This window comes from Argiope bruennichi, chromosome 6, assembly GCF_947563725.1.
Source record: "Argiope bruennichi chromosome 6, qqArgBrue1.1, whole genome shotgun sequence".
NCBI lineage: Eukaryota > Metazoa > Arthropoda > Arachnida > Araneae > Araneidae > Argiope > Argiope bruennichi.
In genome coordinates this window covers 116236754-116253518 of record NC_079156.1, presented here as the reverse complement: position 1 = coordinate 116253518, position 16765 = coordinate 116236754, and the positions used below count along the sequence as shown (strand labels likewise).

The 16765-nt window shown below is 30.0% G+C and overlaps 1 protein-coding gene across 1 annotated transcript in view; it reads left to right on the top strand.

The window, feature by feature from the left end:
* The first annotated feature begins 4799 nt into the window (after positions 1-4799).
* LOC129972406 (proclotting enzyme-like) overlaps positions 4800-16765 on the top strand; it is a 36959-nt gene continuing 24993 nt past the window's right edge. Inside the window, exons 1-2 of the mRNA XM_056086531.1 lie at positions 4800-4847; positions 13504-13623. Coding sequence (XP_055942506.1) covers positions 13548-13623 — 76 coding nt within the window. The 5' untranslated portion in view covers positions 4800-4847; positions 13504-13547. The remainder of the gene's footprint in view (positions 4848-13503; positions 13624-16765) is intronic.

Here is a 16765-nt window from a genome sequence, read left to right as displayed (position 1 = left end):
AAAAGCCCTCTAGTGACGTCGCTTGAAATTAGTAATCAGAATCACATATTACCAACTTTCATGTCCTCCTGTTAGTAGAAGACGAGTTTTTTTTACCAAGGTCTCATAAATTTCGAGTAGATAAGACATAGCATTTCATAACTTTACAGAGGAAATATATTCCTTGAGTAGTGTCCCGCTCATTTCAGTACGTTGAACTGAGAAATAAAATTTCGTTCTTTGTTTTTGTGTATATTTATTATTTGTTTATAGTGAGGAATTATTCAGAAGATTTGCAATGGTCATATCTCGGATGTCAGAATATCCCTCTAAAATAATGTTTAAACCCACCCGCATCATTTGGCTTATAATAGGAATGGGTTTTTTATCAAGAAAAATATCCTGATGGATATTAAGTATCTTTATTTTAATGAAATATTCTTTCATCTTTGGTACAGCTGATGGAAATTTCGTGGAATGATCTGCCATTGAAAGCAAATTGGTTAATTGCTTTAACTATCGACTGATTTTTTTCAGATTTCACAGTTATATCGAATGTTTATCTTTTAAAACGTGTAACTAAATTTGGAAGATTCAATGAAGCTATAATCCGATACAGATACTACGTAGGGTTCATAGGTAAGGTACGTAGGTTATATCGAATTTTCATTTTTTTAAAATTGTAACTAAAGTTGAAACATTCAATGAAGCTACAGTCCAATACAGATATTACGTAGGGTTCATAGGTAGGATACGTAGGTTTCACAATTATATCGAATTTTCATTTTTTAAAAATTGTAACTAAAGTTGAAACATTCAATGAAGCTACAATCCGATACAGATGTTACGTAGGGTTCATAGGTAGGATACGTAGGTTTCACAGTTATATCGAATTTTCATTTTTTAAAAATTGTAACTAAAGTTCAAAGATTCAATGAAGCTACAATCCGATACAGATATTACGTAGGGTTCATAGGTAGGATACGTAGGTTTCACAATTATATCGAATTTTCATTTTTTAAAAATTGTAACTAAAGATTCAATGAAGCTACAATCCGATACAGATATTACGTAGGGTTCATAGGTAGGATACGTAGATTTCACAGTTATATCGAATTTTCATTTTTAAAAAATTGTAACTAAAGTTGAAAGATTCAATGAAGCTACAATCCGATACAGATATTACGTAGGGTTCATAGGTAGGATACGTAGGTTTCACAATTATATCGAATTTTCATTTTTAAAAAATTGTAACTAAAGATTCAATGAAGCTACAATCCGATACAGATATTACGTAGGGTTCATAGGTAGGATACGTAGGTTTCACAGTTATATCGAATTTTCATTTTTAAAAAATTGTAACTAAAGTTGAAAGATTCAATGAAGCTACAACCCGATACAGATATTACGTAGGGTTTATAAACATCTCAAGGACCTTATAAACTCTTAATTGCATCAAAATGATAACACAGTGACGAAATTGGATGCATCATCTAAACAAACAAGTATTAAGAGACCAAAAAAATCTCATTAGCCCCCTCCCACATCTTTTCTAGGGCAGTATAAATACTGATCGATTAAGATTTCTCTCTTCTCTGTTCGACGAATTAGTTTAATTACCAATAAAAAAATATTTCTGTCTTCTGTTGTACTTCCTAATGTGTGATAAATCGAGTACCAATGAGCATATAGAATAATAATACAAGCTATGGAAGGATTCTATTCTAATTACTTGAAAAGAAAGAAAAGTAATTTTTTGTTTCTTAACCGCTATATTAAAGAATTGTAAGAGTTTTCTCGTCTGAATATGAAAATTAATGTGACAGAGATAATAAATTAATTGTCTTCGAAACATGTTGATAACAGTCAATTAAGTCTTCTGTTATTTCTTGAAGATATTTGTATTAAAATTAATTCAAAAAATAAATTTTGCAAATCACAACAAAAGATTCATTTCACTATTTCCTTAAATGAGTTCTAATTCGTTGCAATAAACAATTTGACTTTTTATTTGAATGTCAATGTATGTTTCGAGAATTCTTAAATGCATGTATAAAGATTTGGTATTTTGAAAACTGTTAGCTGGAAAATCAATTTAAATTATTTCACATGCTAAGGAATATAAAAAGATGCTGAAAACACACAGATGCTTGTACAAGAAAAGACATAGTCAGAACTTTTTCTACATGAAGTCAGAATTTATTGCAAACTAGCCGCCTTTGGCGATCAATTTCTTCGATGGGACTGATGGATGGTAAAAATTTCAATTAAATATTTGTGTTATTTGATCTTAATAATTAGTCAGCGAAATATTTTTAAACTTTAAAACTTGATAAATATGTAACTCATATTATTTTGAACGCTTTGCACCGTTCTGATTATTGTATTTCGCATTTCCATATTTTTCTATATATATCTTTATAGATTTGATTATATTATAAGACAGAAGTATTTTAAAATATTTGCACTTTAAAACTTTTCCTCAGTTTCTTAAATTTATGCTTAATTATTAGCACAACAAATGCATAATTAAAGTCATTACAATAAGACATTTTTAAAACATACCTTATGCTGGGATCTATTCGTCAGGAAAAAAAAAACACCTTCTTATCTTAGTCATTAAAAATAGATAAAAGTAGAATAAAATATTAGTATCAATAGCATAAACAATTTGGTTTTTACATCAACAATAAAATATACTGTTGTAAAATGCGCTTAAGTTATTTTTAAGATAAATTAAAAATAGAAAAAAATAAGGCAAAAAGTTGGGATGAACAATTGATCACCAAAAAGAAATATATATGTAATCTCGCTTAATTTTCAGTTCATTACAATTCTAATTAAAATTTCAAGAAATCGCATCAAAATACACATTTCCGCAGTTCTAAATACATATGTGCCAAGTTTGGTAATTCTAAGCAAACGGTCTGTCCTGTAGAGTGCCAGAACACACCCGCGCATGTTCATCTTTATTATTAACTAGACGTTTCAGACGACCAGCTGATTAACTGGGAAATCCATAACATCATAGACTGTTCAAAACGCGAATACCCAATTCCATAAACTTCAGTATCATATTTCATATGCAATACCCAATACATCTACTTTCTAAAATTCCCAATATTGTAACTTCACTTTATTATTGGTTTTGTAAACAACAGATATAAAACAAAATCTTTTTTCTTTAACTTTCAATAATGGTAGAAAATCCTTGATTAAATATTTGATAAAATAATTAAAAGGACTTGAATTTCAAAGCAAAATATAACTTATTAGTATAAATTAAGAAATAAAAACCGGCGAAACCGAACCGGGCCGGGAATAGGAGCTGCGTGAACCAAATCGTTAAATAAACTTTATACCGCTTCCGCTCACAAAAGAAGTTAAAAAATCATAAAAGTTTTTTATTAATTCTTAAAATATTTTAGAATTTGTCGGTAGTCGAAGTATTGTAGTTGGAGAGAGAAACATTTTTCTATTTGTAGCCATAAACTAAGGCTAGCCAAAAGGCTGATTGCATATATGAATGCCAGATTAAGAAAATCTGCAAGCAGACCCTCAATAAAAGTAAAATCTTAGAAAACGATATTATACGAGATAGAATTTCAGCAAAAAAAGTTATTAAAGTACTTTTTTTATAAATCCTCAAAAGAGACCCCGGCTAAAGCTATGCATATTATTGTAGCGTGATGTCAAATTTGTATTCTAATAACCTGTGCAATTCACTTCTGGTAAAATTGTAAATTTCCATTGCAAATTTAAAATAAACCATGGCAAATTTACAACAGTCCAATTGCATAATGAACATTCGTGGAATGCGTATAGCTTCAGACTTCATGCACCTTAAATATTAATGTAAACACTCTGATTGTAATGATTTGTTGTTCAATCTGTCGAAAAGAAAAGGCCTCCAAAATGCATATTCTGTATTCTTTACTATACTATAAACTCTCATATGCGAGATTCTGAAAATAAAATTATGATCACATGACCCGTGCTAAGCCTTACCAAAGGTCAAAGATTACATATTTTTGAGAAGAGGGTACAGAATAACATCTTGATTAAAATACATGCGTTAAAGTTCCGTAGAAGCCATTGCTGCTGATTTAAAACGTATAATAGCATTCCCGTCGTAGAAATTAATGTTCGGCATCAGCCAAATAATGCAAATGGATTAGCACTTTAACTTGGTGGAATATTTCGCCATATAAAATACGGCACCAGCAAATTTTGTTGAACAAATGGCTAAATGCAAGTTCGCTAAAAGTATGAAATTTGTAACAAAATTGTTACAAATTTAAATCATCAGTTCAATGAGCTGAAACTCTAATCAAGGAATATCTTTCACTGTAAAATTTGCTAAAATGTGAAGCTTCATCTGTTCGAAACGTATGAGAGCGGCAAAATGCAAACTCATTTAAAGTATGAACTTTGCAACAAAATTGTTACAAATTTCATTCATCAGTTCAATGAACGGAAACTCTAATCAAAGAATATCTTTCCCTGCAAAATTCGCTGGAATGTGGAGCTTCATCTGTTCGAAACGTATGAGACCTTGATGAAAACTCATTAAAAGTATGAATTTTATAAGAAAATTGTTACAAAGTTCATTCATCAGTTCAATGAACGGAAACTCTAATCAAGGAATATCTTTAACTGTAAAATTCTCTGAAATGTGGTGCTCCATCTGTTCGAAAAAGTATGAGACCTTGGTGAAAACTCGTCTTCCATGAATCGGAAGGCAGGAAGGCAGGTAAATGCGATAATAATCGCTAGTTGTAAGTGATGTCACAAGGGGGCTCTTCCAATGAGCAGGTGGAAACCGGAACGTGCAGGGGAAGATTCGCATTTTTAACCGTCCTGCTCTGGTAAGTGCATGATCCTTTATTTGTATTTAATCTAAAAGAAGTATGCAAAGTACTGTCATCGTCAAAGTATCAGATATTCAAACTTGATATTTTGACATATCTCTCTGTTTATCTCTGTGTTCTAAAAATACGTTTCTGATATTACATCTGTCTACCTGTCAGTCTGTCTGTCTGTGAACATGATTAATTCAAAAACGCTTTTGAGTTAGATGGAGGAATCTGGAGTATAATTTTACAGCCAATTTATGGTTTTCTATCAATTTTGAACGAAATCTGTTCGAAGTAAGTTTGTCTGCCATTCCTTTTAAACGCAAATAAGTACGGAAATAAATACAAAACAGTATTTTTCATTTATGGCCTTTGTCAAGGTTCTTAGCTTTTATTTGGGAAGAGCGATAATATCTTGATTAGGAGAAAATTTCAGAAAGATTTCTCCTACTGATTTGTATTAAAAATAAGAGTAGTTAGACTTGATTGATTTATATTTTACCTACTTTTACAATAAACCTTTATTATATAGTAAGTGTATTTACAACAACGTTAAACTCTGCAGTGCACTTAGATGGCGTTGAACATTGGGGATAAATATCTATAAAGAGAACATCCATCGCTAAATTAATGCGCTTATTAAATAAAAACCCTTAATAAATTAATTAAATTAATTTTTAATAAAAACTCTTAATAAATTAATTAAATTAATTTTTTAATAAAAACCCTTAATAAATTAATTAAATTAATTTTTCGGATTAGCCGGATTATCGGTTTTTGACTGTTTACTCCTGATTGCAAGAACGTTTTTCGAACTTACCCTCAGTTTCAATTGAATGTTCCAGATTTTACTTATAAGTAAATAGTAAATATTTGATGACTGTAAAATTGAATCTTTTAAATAAAATTAAATTAAAATACTTGATTTTAAATAAAAATTAGATGGATTATGCATATAAATGGAAGGAGGAAAAACAAGGAACCAGACTTAATTAGTCGAGTTAATGATGCTTTTCGGATTCTTTTCTTTCCTTGAAAATTGTTTCTGTAAATGTATGAATTAAATTTCATAGAATGATTCGTTTTGTGCTTAATAATAATTCATTCATATTAAAAATTTATTGAGCCTTTTTTTTATTTTTTGAGCTCTTAATTTCTGCAAAATTCTCGATTACAGCTTTCATCAAATATAAATATGTATTTTATGCCTTTTCAGTATTTTTTTTAAAAAACTAAAAAAATTAAACATTTCGTTGTTATTGTTATTACAAAACCGACCCCTTGACTCTGCTCTTATAATGCCCCTGATTGGATTCCTTGGTTTTTATAGCATGCCAATTTGAAGCTCAAAATTCTTGTCATACCAGCTAAATGAAAAGTGTTACAAACGATAAGATCTTCAAGAATAAATAATGAGCAGTTATAGAGATTTTTACTCTCTCTGTCTCTCTCTTTAGTCCCAAGACTGCGGATATATTTGTCAAATTTTAAAACATTATTTAACAAAAGAGTAATGCATATAACTTCTTAATTTTAAACATTTTCTAGGAAATATTACAAATAAATATATTAAATTCTTTTTTATTTGTTCCACATGAAATATTATTTTATTTTGTTTTTGTTTTTTTTCATTTATCTGTAAATAGAGATAAGACATTTCCCCTCAGCGAGGAAATAAAACTTCCGAAGACGTTTTGGTAAGTACTACGGGTCAAAGCAATGATTCAATAAATAAAGATAATAGTAATTCTTTGTTTACTCTTTATTTTTAACATAATATATTACTTCTGTGATAAAGTGTTTTCTGTTATCATCGCTTAAATTCAAAAGTCATCCATCAAAATAAGTAATTCATAATTAAAATGACTATTTATGTAAGATTTTTTGAAAACTAAAAATGGGATTATTATTGTTTTTATAGAAAATAAAATATTATATTCATATTTTTTTAAATAACTTCAATGGCTAATTATAAATATGAATTATGATCTCAATGAATTTTTATGTATGTAGAAGAATCAAAACATGAAATTCGAAATTTTCCACTCTTTTATGCAAAGATAAAAATTTGGATGCCTCATTAAGGTGTATGTACACACTTGAAACTTCGAAATTAGTTCAAAATATCAAATATTTTTCTATTGCTTAATAATGTTCCCTGATCCTTTAGCTTTCAAACGATATCAAGATGTTGTCAATATTCGAAATATTTCTCGATTTAAAATTATTTTTCTTGAGGTGATTTCATTAAAAACTCTAGTTACGGTTTTTTTAAACTCATTTTATGAAGAATGATATTTTTCCACTATGTTGCTTCATTCAAACAAACATAACTCAGCAAGAAATGAACCAAATACAATTATTTATATATCAAAATAATCTGTATGAAATAGCAAATGTTTTGCGCCTCAATCAAAGTTATATTTATAGAAATAAATTTTTAATAGCTATTTAAAAGATAAAATTACAGAAAAAATCTCGCTTTTTCTATTCATCGTTGATGAAAAAATTGTTAAAAAAAAACTATATATTTTTATAACTTGATTGAAACAGACAACATGAGGACTAATATTAGGCATAATTTCCAACTAGAATTGTGTGTCTGTACAAATTAGAATTTAAGATATCATGTTTCAAAAAATAGGCTAATTAGCTCATTAAATATCATTTAATTAGCTAATAATTAGTGTAATATGGTTTTTTTTCACTGAAATGAGTTTAAAAATATATTAATGACCTACTGTGAAAAACCTGTATTTTTAAAGTTAAAATTTTTAAAAAATATTCTAGAGTGTACGTACACCTTAAAATGAATAAACGAAAAATATAAATTGAAAGGTATACTGTTTTAAATGGTCTCGTTTTTTTAACCAGCTGAAACCATTTGTCATTAACAAAAGGAAACTGGCAAGAGTGGTCTTCCCGAAACTTTCTCGCACACTTCTTCAATAAATTTCTATACCGTTCAATCCATATAAAATTGTGGATCTTAGTTAAGCCGCAGAGATTTTGCGTAGTTTTGGTGAACGATACTTACCAAACTTAGATCTTTGGCATGAATCTTACATTTTTACTAAATCTATCGTGAGTATATATATTTTATAAGTTTTTTTAACTGCAAATTGACATTAAAATTCGACAGGAACTGCAGTTGTAATCACAAATTAATGCACCAGATTTCATTAAGTCATTCATTTACATACAAGCAAAATTACTTATTGACACATGATAAACTGTTTGGCAAATTCGGTTCAAAATTTCATAAAAATCTATATTTTATATGTTAGATTTTTGTGCAGAATTTTATCTACATAGATCTTTGCATTTTGCATCTACCTAGTTCATTTGCACTAGAATAGTTAGATAGACGGATTTTCTGTGGTTGGTTTCGTTCGAAATTTGATAAAAATCTATAAATGTAGTCATAATTCCATATACAAAATTTCTAAGATCAATGCATTTTTGAATTATCGTGTTTGTAGACAGGGAGATAAATATAATGCTAAAAATGTTTTTTTTTTATAATTTTTTGGCCTTAGGTAAATCTGAAACGCTGACATTTGTCAAAATCTAGAGTTCCAATTTTTCGAAGATTACAATGCTTCGTATTTGTGAAAATAAAAATCAACATCCAAGATATGAATATCATCAAATATTGGGCCTCTTTTAGACCAAATAATACACGGTAGTCTTCTTTATTTATAAATTATTCATTGCCTGCTTATAGATTAATTCACTTTTTCGGACACATTATTCTGTTACTTTTATTTTTTGATGAATTTTAAAATTTTGTCTTTACCTTTAAAGCGTATTGAGAACCTAACCGAAAACTTCTTTTTTTTCTTACTACAGTTTTTTAATAATAACTATTATTTCCATTATAAATATTACAATACAAATTTATTTATTTATTTTTACATGTGATTAGCCACTTTTGACGACTAGCGAGATCCGGGGAATGTATGCCATGCTTTCTTTTAATGAAATGCCTTATGCATGATTTAATGTTCATAATTCCTGCTAGAAAATATTTTTATTCTTCAAATCCTCAGAGACATCAAAAACTGTTATTTAACAGTCTTCACTTTTTGCGTTCGTTTCATTTATGTATCATTCTAATAGTCCAGTTTTAATCACAGTGTAATTAAAAGCCATTATTCAAAAAAAAAATAATTGACATTAAAAATAATAATTAAAATCCATATAATCTATTTTCTAATTCTCCCGGTGCTATAACATTACTTACTTATTCTTTTTAAAATGCATAGATATAATTCGGAATATCTTTTCTTTATATTTCAACAATGGAAAAAATTCACGTGATTTAATATTTTATGACACAAAGGAAACAGTTTGAAATTCAGTTCCGTTATGAAATCAGTTAATAAAAACGATGCAACAAAAATATTTCTTTTAAAATATTGCTATTGCTAACCTAAAACTTAAAGATATAAAATTACTGGTATATATATTTTTTCTAATTCAAAGTTCAAGTCAGATGGTTTCTGAAGAGAAAACACGATTGCTACAATCTCATTTGAAAAAAAAAATTATTAAACAGAATCGGTAATATTCTTGTTATTGAAAGAAGTACTGAAAAGCGTTATTGTTATTATGGGGGGAAAATTAAATTTGTGAAAATAACTTTTTAATGAAAATACTTTCTTCAATACTAATTATAATATTCGGAACAAAAGTTAGTATTTCAATAAACTAAAATTTAAATTTAAAAACAAAACTGGTTAAGAATTCATTCAAGCATATCTTTTAAAGAAAATTATTTCATTTTAATTTGTCATTGCGTAATCTTTGCTTCTAAATCTAAAAATTATTTTAAGAAAATATCAGTAGTATTAGTAGATTTTTTGTTCATATCCTTTATGTCGAAATTGGCAGGAAGGTGATGATTTCGAAGTCGTTAATGAATTTTTTTGTCTGCCAAGCTTTCCGTTTCCTTACGACTTTCTCGAACAGGAAATATATGAAGAGAAATTGTTACAATAGACAAATGATTCGATTTTCTGGTTTTGAAAAATATCTATGTAGATCCTTCAGTTAAATAAAATGAACTCAATAAATGAAAAACAAAATGAGATAAAGGTATGAAATTTGCATGTTTTTTTTGTTTGTTTGTTTGTTTTCCACCAACAGATTTTCAGATTCAGATTTTCGTCTACTGAACTTTTTATTTCCTTTTTACTTTCTCAAATATGAAATATATAAAGAGAAAGTATATTGCAATCAACAAAAGATTCACCTTCCAAATTTTGAAAAATCTTTATGTACAGGGTGCGGCAAAAAAGAAATCCCTTGGACAACGTTATTACATCATAGATAAAAATTAATTAATTTCTTTTTAATTTTTGTTCATTTCTTTTTGTCTACCACTTTCATTATAACATATTTTATAATGTATCTTTTAGTTTACTTACTGATTTTTGGCTTTTTTACAATGCCAAGCAAAAGGTATGCTATTTTAGAGTTGGAAAACGAACAGTATGAAGTTGTTGGTTTGCTTAATATACTTCGGCAAACAATGTCTGATGCAATCCATCGTTGAGGGTCAAATGATGGAAACGCATGCAGCAATGAGGGTCAAAGTCCAGGAAATGAACGAAAACGTATGGTGAACACTTTCAATAGTCGTAAGGTTATCAAAAAGCGACTTCAATGAAATTCGAGAGTTTCCATGAGAGAGATAGCTCGTGAACTGGGAATGAGGAACCGAACAGTGCAACGAATGGCAAAAACAGAACTTGGGCTGAAGCCTTACAAGCCTTACAAGCAGCTCATAATGAAGAAAACAAACTCGTGCGGCTGCGAAGATGCCGAAAACTTTTGAAACAGGCCGCAAATCAGCGCTCAGAGATATTCCTTTTCACTAATGAGAAGTTTTTTACCGTCCAAAAGCTTGTAACTCCTAGAATTATAGGATAGTGTCTGCAGACTCTCTAAGCATTTCAGTAATTGCTGAGCATCGCAAAATTCCAAAATCAGTCATGGTCTGATGCGAAATTTGCGCAAGTGGCAAAACAACTCTGCCTTTTGTGGATGAGGGCGTTACAATAAATCAAAAAAGGTACCTGTGTGGCATTCTAGAAGCTGTTGTATTTCTGTGGACCAAATGCACTTCGGCAATGTAAAGTGGGAGTTTCAACAAGACATCGCACCAGCTCACAAGGCTAAAAATACAGAAGAGTGGTGCAAGGCGTATTTTCCGGACGTGATATCATTTGGAGAATGGACATAATACTCGCCGAATCTCAACCCCCTGATTACAGTGTATGATCCATTTTGGAGTCTAGTGCATGCACTAAGCGACATAAAATTTTGGACTCTCTAAAGCAATGGCTTCTGCGGGAATGGAATAGATTAAAGGTAGAAGACTTGCGGCCCATTACCGAAAATTACAATAAGCGTTTGAGCCTCTGAAGCGCTGGAAAAGGCGGCCACTTTAAAACAAATTAAATTTATTTATTAGTGGAAGTTTACTCTTAATATTATTTGCTATGTTTTGTTAATTAATTTATTTTTTATCAAGTTATATTACAAATTGTTTGTCTGGGTTTTTCTGCCACACCCTGTAGTAGATATCCTTTACTTTAAAAAAAGAAAAATCATTTTTCGAATTCAGTTTGACCGGTTCTCTTTGAACACAACAACTGAAAAATGTAACGAGTATGCAAATTGCATGTTTTTTTTTAAACAAAATTTCAGATTTTTGTCTGGAAAGCTTTTCGTTTTATTTTTACTTACTCGAATAGGAAATATATAATGAGAAAGTGTGAAATCGACAAAAGATTCGACTTCCAGATTGTGAAAAATTACGGTGCCGTAGACATCCTTTAGTTAAAAAAAATCCTTTTACGAACTCTATTAGTTTGTTTCTCTTTGAACACAATAACTAAAAAACTCAACGAAGTAGAGGTATGAAATTTGTCTGTAGCTTCTTTCCACCAAAATTTCAGATTTCTTTTAAACTTAGAACAAAATTTGTCTCTTCGTCCTTCCATCTCCATGAAATTTTGATTTCTCATTAAAACTGCAGATATGTGTCACAATTTTGGACGATATTTCTAAGGGGTGACAATCTGCCACTCTGATTATTTGTATGTGTGAAAGTGAAGATTCAGCAAGTCAGACAAGTGACATCTGATATCAAGTCTAGTCACAAAACTTCAGACATTAATCACCTTTGTATATAATCAATGGAAAGAGAAACACTTCAACTTTTGGATTGATGGAAATCTAATTTCTAATTAATGGAAAGAAAAACGTCTAAAATTTTGAAAATAATTGGTAGAAAAAAAACGCATAAATCTTTGGACTTAATCAGGGGAAATATAATTTTTTTTAAAAAATTTGAACTTAATTCGTGGAAAGAAAAACACTGAAAATCTATACACAGTAATCTTATCTTTTTCTTCAAACACAAGGTGCACCAAATTTTGTTAATATAGGAGAAAGAATAGAGGATGAACATTGCTCTATATGTTCTAGTTACTCTCTTTATGACAATGTGTAGCTATTATAAGTGACTATATTACTTCTTTTGGAAATGTTTACTCGCTCAGAATGGGAAACAGGTATTTGTTTCACACTCTGGAATACAACCCATTCCTTTCTTTACCAAAACAAAGTTTATATTACAATCTTCCATATTAATTTCAATAATAATAAATCTATCTCTTTTTTAAATAATTAAAAAATTTTGAAATTAAATATATGAAGATAAATTGTATTGAAATACTAAATACAATATCTTATAACTGGTAAAATTTATTAAAATATAATTATATATATATATATATATATATATATATATATATATATATATATATATATATATATATATATATATATATATATATATATATATATATATATATATATATATATATATATATATATATATATATATATATATATATATATATATATATATATATATATATATATATATATATATATATATATATTAAGTAATTAAAGCAAGCATTTCATGAATATTTTTATGAAAAAGAAAGGACAGATCAGATTTAAGCTTTCTGTCCAAATGCCAACCAATAACTTTTTTTAAAAATCACTTTTAATTTCCATCCTTTTAAGAACGCTGCCTTTTTGTCTCCATCATAATGTTATCAATGACTAAAGGGAAATAGAACAATGGCATTTTTAAAAATTTCAGTTCAACTCATTAATGAAATTTTATTTCAGTAAAATGCATTGTTTCAAGTAGTGTTCAAAATTAATTTTAAAAATGCGTAAGCTTAGGAAAACGATTTTACTAAAACAAAATTTTTTTCACAGAAAAGCTATTGTTTTTTAAATTTTAAATGTATAAAAATGGTTTTTATGTGGCTATATTTTTCGAAGGTATTGATAAAAAACTTTAAAATTTTGATTAATTTTAATTAATTAAGAATTTTATTAGAATTTTAAAAAACTCTCACTACTAGAAAAAAAATTACTGTATGACTAACTACTATTAAAACGAATCAAATTTAGCTCTAGATCTAACAAACCATTGGAGCCTGTGCTTAACGATTTTCGCCTCAAGTAATTTGCAAATTGTATGCCAGTTCGCTTTTTAAAAAATCCTTGTTAGGTCGCCAAACAAATTGCCAATAAGAATTTAAACATTTATACATTTTTTCTTCTTCTCTAGATGGAAATTCCTTTCTTGAAATTTACTTTAAATGAGACTAAGAGATGAATACGAAATATCAAGTTGTTCAGCTGCTGCTTTTCCTGATTCTATTATGGATCGTCGTCTGTGAGGGGCAGAGTACGTTGTCTTTATTTCTTTCTTTTCATTAGCATATTAAAACTGCTACTATAATTAGATTTATTAAACATTTGATTGATTGATCAATTGGAGGTTTCTGATACTAAGATGCCAAATTTTTGATGCTAGGCCAAACGTGTGTCAAGAATCAGAGGCAAAAGTTGAAATTTAAACTGATAATACAAATTGTTATGGTCATCGACCGGTGGGTGCATAGTGGAAGAATTCCATATCCAAATGGAAAAAGAGACTTTGCTCTTTAAGAAGACTCAAAATATAGATAGAAAATTCATGTCGAAGAATACACAAAGACAGTATTTTCAGAAATCAGCGACATACCGGAGATAGCAATTCATTCAGAGCAAACAACTAGAGAATTCGCTCTATCATCGACACTCTAAACAGAGAATTCATTCGATTGACTTGCCTTAGCTCTCTTGCTTTTATAGTCTGCATGATAGAGTATCGAATATTTGACGAGGTTCTATAAAATGTGAACCCTAATAAAATTATTGCCCTAATTCTTGTATTTTCTGGAATCTTTATTTTTGTTGCCTAATTCGCAATCAAGGACGGTTATCATTAGCCTGGCATCCGCTCAGCATCCATCAAACTACATATGAATCGCTTCTTTTTACTATGTGACTAAATGTGCAAGGAAGCAATTCGCAACAAGATGAAATAAGTTTTCTAAAAGAAATGAAATTTTTAATGCTGAAAAGAACTCAAGGTGATATCATTTTTAAAAAATCCTAAAAAATAAAAATAACCTATTTCTTTTTTAAAAAATAAAATGATTTGATGGAAATACTTTCCCACTAACTACTGTTGGCGCAGCATAGCCATGTCTGGCTTTTGCGCCATTAAAATCCAATCAATCAACCCACTAACTACTGAATATTTAAATTTGATTTAAGAAGAGATTAATTGAGAATGATTACTAACGACACATTGTGCAAAAATTTGGATGACATTAAAATCAAGCAGCACTCTGCTTATGTGGGCAATTGCTTACGAAATAGGGCCATTTGAATTCAAGTTCATCCTCTAGGATAATATTGAACAAAATTACCATTGATTGAAGGATACAAGATTGTTAAGGAAAATCCAATCAATCAATCAATCAACCCACTAACTACTGAATATTTAAATTTGATTTAAGAAGAGATTAATTGAGAATGATTACTAACGACACATTGTGCAAAAATTTGGATGACATTAAAATCAAGCAGCACTCTGCTTATGTGGGCAATTGCTTACGAAATAGGGCCATTTAAATTCAAGTTCATCCTCTAGGATAATATTGAACAAAATTATCTTTGATTGAAAGATACAAGATTGTTAATGATCTATAGATCCACAATTTTTACCACAATAAACTTATAAATATTTTTCTGATTTTTCTGGATTGAGTGATGGTCCAGGCAGAGGAATATCCAGCAGAGGAAGCTATCCAAACTGTAGTATGGGACAATTTATGATCTTTAACTGCAGCAGAATTGAAAATCCGACATTTTAGGATTTTTATACTGTTTTTCTGATGTAAATAGAGAAAAGTTTCTATCGAATAACTGCTATCTAAATGAGCCTAATGTTAAAGACATCACGAATCAAACATCCTAACAACTGTGCCTTATGAAAGAAAGATTTATATAAAAATACCGTTCCCAAAGCCGAAAGCTTGTTCAAACGATATCGCAACTAGGACGACATCAACAGATATCAAATTTTATAAAAAAAAAATTACCAGAAAATCAGAAGGAAGTATGCCAAATCGAAACCAAATTAATATAATTGCAATTTTTCTTTGCAAATAATGGTGATGAGATGACTTCTTGTAGAAAAACGTGTCTTAATACCGGATGGGCAAAATATCAGTAAAAACTATAAAATTTGTAAAATTAATCAAAATAAAAAAATGATTTGCAGCATCGATGCATCGATAAGTCGCGGGAGTTTTTTAGGAAAAAAAATTAATTCAAAAACATCTGATAGGTGGAGCTGGGATGAATGACTTGTTTGGAAATATGCAAATGAGACAGGCGATTATAAATACTTACGCTCTTGATTCATGAATAAGTTTCCCGTTGCATGCTATGTGGAAAAAAAGATAAAACTTTGTTGGTAAAGATGTTTTTCCTGAAACAGAAATCAGCAACTGTTGCACTGCGTGAGTTCCGACTTCAGAAAAGCGTAAAGAATGGGAACGATCCTTTAACAATCAGGCTTCATAAATCTTGTTTAGCGCTTTGAGGAAGCTGGATCGCTGGAAGATCGTGTTAGGTCCGGATGATCAAGGCTAAGGCAGACACGTTCGGGGTGCGTTGAAACCAAAACGGAACCATTAGCTTCTGAAACCGCGGCAGGGACTAGCAGTGCACTAGAAGCTGGCAGACACTTGGGATTACCACAAACTTCGATACGCAACATTCTTCATTGAGTTCTTAATCAGTATCCATACAAATTACAGTCTTGGATACTGTAGGGAGAGAATTTACAAGGTGGACTCTCACCAAAATTGAACAAGATCCCTCCTAGGTCTTTAACATCTTGTGGACAGATGAAGCTCATTTTTCGCTCCATGGCGACGTTAGTACATATAACTGTCGCATCTGGGCCACGTCAAATCCACTAGTGTAAGCTGGGAAACCACTGCATCCTCCCAAAGTCACAGTGTGATATGTGCTTATAGGTTACTTCATCATAGGACCCTTCTTCTTTGAAACACAGTGTCTGGTAAATGGGTGGAAAACGTTGAACAGAAAGTTCTCAGTATTATTTAACGTTTCTGTGCGAAAAGGTTGTATCATGTTTGAGAGGGAAAGATGCGCTTTCTGCTGTTACATTTATGCAAGATGGAGCAACAAGTCACACTGCTATTCCAGTCGAAGAATTCCTAATAGAGATATTCGGGGAAGAGAGAATCATTATTAGACGTTGCAAGTTTCCATGGCTTTCTCGGTCACCAGATATGATATCATCAGACTTTAGGCCATGGATAAATTTTAAATCCCGGGTGTGTCGATCCCGTCCATCCAATCTGTCGGAATTGAAAGATTCAATTCGCCGAAAGATGTCTTGCATACAGCCGAACATGCTGCACTCTGCCGTTGCTGGATTTGTGACACGCCTGCAATGGGTA